At 64.4% G+C, this 4,196-nt stretch overlaps 2 protein-coding genes across 2 annotated transcripts in view; one reads left to right on the top strand and one right to left on the bottom strand.

Moving 5' to 3' along the window:
• The window catches only part of LOC116817991 (DNA-directed RNA polymerases I, II, and III subunit RPABC5-like), a 256,942-nt gene that overhangs the window by 234,771 nt on the left and 17,975 nt on the right, over nt 1-4,196 (top strand). The window lies entirely within an intron of this gene.
• Nucleotides 1-4,196, bottom strand: part of LOC116817976 (TBC1 domain family member 17-like) — a gene marked incomplete at its 5' end in the record, with an annotated part of 14,256 nt that overhangs the window by 6,932 nt on the left and 3,128 nt on the right. Inside the window, 2 exons of the mRNA XM_075070559.1 lie at nt 46-132; nt 1,257-1,373. Of these exons, the coding sequence (XP_074926660.1) occupies nt 46-132; nt 1,257-1,373 (204 nt within the window). The remainder of the gene's footprint in view (nt 1-45; nt 133-1,256; nt 1,374-4,196) is intronic.

Genomic DNA, 4,196 nt, shown 5'->3' with positions numbered 1-4,196 from the left:
GGGGTGCCGTGGGGCAGGCCGGGGGGCAGGCCGGGGGGCACTCACGGGGCTGGCCGCCAGCTGTCTGTACAGAGCCTCGGCCCGGATCAGCGTCTCCTTCACACTCATCTTCATCGTCAGCTCATTGATGTGCTGGGGGGAAGGAGGGGGGCATCTATTAGGTACGTTACGGTCGTGCCCGGGATCCCCACTCCTGCCCCAGGATCCCCCAGCACCCGCATAGTTCTCTTAGGTGTATTACGGTAACACCCGGAGAACAAAGGACGGATTTGGGGGAATACCGGGCGGGTGACTCAGTTTCCCCTGTGCAGTGTCTAGGGGGGATTGGTGCAGAGCCCCAGAGGGCCGGGGTGATGCCGAAACCCTGTCCCCCCCAAGGTGCCAGCAGAAGGGGCTGGAGAACAAAGGATCCGGTGGCCTCCCGCCCAGGAGAGAGACAGGCCAGAGGAGCGGCTGGTGGGGGGGGGGCTCTGTTTGGAGCCAGCTGGGGAGATGAGTGGGGAGCAGAACCAGGGTCTGGGGTCCCCACCCCCCAAGATGGACCAGACTGAGGTGTCCTGGTCTCTACCCACAAGCTCTGTTTTGGGCTGTTCCTGTTACCAGCCGGCTGAGAGCCACGTCTGACTGCGGAGTGGGGGGGCTGGACCCTCTGGTTCCCCCAGACCGCCGGGTGCACTCGCTGCGGGAAGCGCACGGGGGGACGGGGATGCTGGATGCTCCGGGGTCACAGAGGGGGCTCCCCCGAGTTCTGCCTTCGTAAGGAGCAGTCCTAGAGCGTCGCCCCATGACCCGGGACACCCCAACCCCGGTTCTGGTCTTGCCCCCCAGCTCCAAACTGAAGCCCCCCCAGCCAGCCCCTGGCCCCTCCTCCAGCCTTTGTCCAGTTTCCTGGGCAGAAGGTGTCACCTGACCCCAGCCCCCTCCTGGGCTCAGATCACAAGTATCACCCCACAGTGACGTCACCCCTCTATTTCCCATCCCCACCTTGTACTCGTGCAGCACCTGGGGAAACCGAGGCACGCCCCGCGTTAGCAGAAAACAAGAAACCAGTAAATCCCCCCTGCACCACTCCCAGGTGAACACTCCCCACTCCGGCACAGGGGGGCTGCTCCCCTTGTGGGCCAGAGCAAGGGGACCCCCGAGGGGCTGGCAGCAGAGCCAGGTGCTGAGGGCTCAGAGCTGTGGCCCCGGGAGGACCCCCAAGATGGTGTTGGAGCCGGGGCAGCTGGGATGGGGGAGCTCGGGGCGGGTCTCACCTTGAGGATCTCGCTGAAGCCGAACCCCGAGTTCATTAGGGCCTCACGCTCCGAGTCCAGGATCCCACAGGCCACCAGCAGGTGGAAGCTGGGGCAGGGCAGCCCCGTCCACAGCACCTGGGGGGAGGGACAGGGTCAGCGGGGAGGGGGGGGGTGCCTCCCTGCCAGACAGACTCACAAGGACCCCCCCAGCTGAGCCCTCCCCCCCACAGAGACACCCTCCCCCCCATGTCACCCACCAAACCTCCCACCTGGATTACACACCCCCAGAAGAGAGACTCCCCCGGTCCTACCCACACCAGGTCGAAGTTGTACACCCACAGTAGTCATGAGCACGGTCGTGGAGCAGGACCCCACAGCGCGGGATTCTCGTGCAACACTACGGTAGAATTTGTTCTAAACGAGAATCGGTGCGGCTCACATCCCCCACGCTAACATGCCAAGGGGGTTGAGGGGGGTGCACCGGACCAGAGGGGGAAGTTGAGGCGGGACCTGCAACAGCCCAGGGCGGGGTTGTGCCGAACAAGAGGGGACTTTCCCAAAGCAGTGCGTGCCTCGGTTTATTTCGGTGCGCTGCCTGCAGGGAACCAGGGTGCGCACATGCTGGGTGCGACAAGAATGGTGAACCAGATTTCATGAATGGGGCTGGGGTTCTTCGAGGGGACACTAGCCGGAGCCGTTTCCCCGGTAGGAGTGGTGGGGGGCATCTGCCGAGTGTTGCCCTCCAGCACCGGGGTCCACAGGGGGCTCAATCTGGGGGGGTCACCCAGGGGCAGGAGGGGGGCGGGCAGACGATTGAGGCTGCGGTAGCCGGCGCAGGGGTTCCGGTTCTCGCCCTCGCCCCTCCAACACGCGATTCCCAGTGCACGTCTCACTGCGGCACCATAGACCTCAACCGGCAGGGCAAGGACGGGCGGCGTGAAGCGCGGAGCGTCTGACCTGACCACCACCCACGGCGCACCCAGTACCACCACCACCACTGACCCAACCCCCCCCGACCCTGGCTCGGTGCCCGTCCATGCTGCACGCCACCCGCAGCCACCCTGCTAGCCAGCCTGCCACACACCCAAACAACAAACCACGCCCCAACACACACTGCTCAATGCCCACCAGTCCTCGCACCCGCAGTTCGCGCCCAGAACCCACGCCGGACGCTAACTCAAGCTCCCCACCCAGGACCCACCTGTCATCGCCCGCGTAGTAAAAAAAACGACCAAACTACGGCGATACTCCAGCAGCCCGGCCCTGCCGAAGCGATAGCACTCGAAATCACTCCGAAAAACCCCTCACCCTGCGGTGCCCCTCAATCGACCCAGCGCCCGGAGGGAGGCCAACGTTCGGCGCCAGGGCTGGCACGCGTCTCATCTCTCGGCTGCCTCGAGCACCAACCAGACTGTAATACGACCAACATAAGAGAAACCGCCACCTCACTTCGGCGCAGCCGCTGCGGCTGCAGGCAGGGCGGAGGAGGGAGGAGAGCGGGGAGAGGCGGCTGGATGAGACCTTGGGGGAACAGTATCACCTGGAGAACAACCCACCAGTGGAATGGAGATTCGAAAACCAACAAGCCTCCACCTCATCCACGCTCGATCAGCCTTTCTCCACCAACTCCACCAGGGCAGGCCTCTACGACAAAACCACAAACAAACGCTGCAGCCAATTTCCTCTCTGGCTCCACCCATGCTGGGCCACACATTCTACAAATACCGACTATCACCACTCCATCACCGAAACGGCCACTGTCCTGGGAGACCCCACAACTTCTAATGCACCTGCAGACCCCTCCTCACTTCCCTCAGCCCCACCATCGCCTGGGCCCCCCGCCTCTACTAACTAACAGCCTCTCCCCTCTGCAGCCCTCCGCAACTGCCAGGGCTAAGCCTCTGCCCTCTATCCAGCCCCATACCACGCTGCTGGCCCGCCTTACCTGGAAGCCCATTCGCCTCCTCGCGCCCTGCCACACCTGGGCCCACCACTCTAACACTGCAGCCCTCACATCATCCTGGTCACACCACTGCCTGGGCCCCGCCTCTACCCCTCGAAGCACCCCCACCCACCCACCCCCCAACTCCCCACACGCCATAGCGCCTGAAAGAGCCTGCCTATGTCCTTCAGCAACCCTCCACCCTGCCTGGCCCGCCTGCTACCACTGGAAGCCACTACCCACCATTTCAAGCCACAGCCACACACCAAGGCCCCGCACTCACAAACCCACTAAACCCACCCACACTACTCCACAAGCCACGCCTCATCCTGCAAACCCAGCCCACACCTCCACGAGATAGAGATATATATAACCTACTGCCACCCCCTGCCCACGCCCCCACACACTCCTTCTCAACCACCACACAGCCCACCCTCACCACACGCCAGCACAGCGTCAGCAACTCTACGACCATCTATCCGCCACACATGCAAGCTCGCCCTCAGTGCACCAGCTGGCCATATCTTGCAGCCTGCCTCCCCAGTGCCCCAGCCAGGCCCCCTCCCAACCAGCCTGCCCTAGCTTTGAGGGCCCCCTCTCTCAGCCAGCGCCTCCAGCCAGGGCCCCCGGTCCCCCCAAACAGGCCTCTCCTCCAGCCCCATTCTGTGTCCATCAGCAGGCCCCTCCCCATCAATCTCCGCCAGCCTGGCCCCCTCCTCTCCAGGGCCCCAGCTCCCAAGCACAGCTGTCTCCCAGAGGCCCCGCCCCCTACCTATCAAAGGCCTGCCCTCACCCCAAGCGAAGATCCTCCCTTGAGCCCGTTTCAGGTGATGATGCCCCCTCGGGGTCCAGGTGCTGCCCCACACTCTGCTCCGTCACCGGGCCTCCCAAGCACAGGCCGCCGGGTCCCCAGCTGCCCTGCTGTGGAGGGAGGGGGGTCAGTGGCAGGCAGGCAAAGGCACCGCCGAGGACACCATTTCCCACCTGCCCCACACGCCTGCCGCTTCCTGCCACGA

Source organism: Chelonoidis abingdonii, chromosome 11, assembly GCF_003597395.2.
Source record: "Chelonoidis abingdonii isolate Lonesome George chromosome 11, CheloAbing_2.0, whole genome shotgun sequence".
Classification (NCBI taxonomy): domain Eukaryota; kingdom Metazoa; phylum Chordata; order Testudines; family Testudinidae; genus Chelonoidis; species Chelonoidis abingdonii.
Note: the sequence above shows the minus strand (reverse complement) of the source record. Positions and strands in the feature narration are given on the sequence as shown.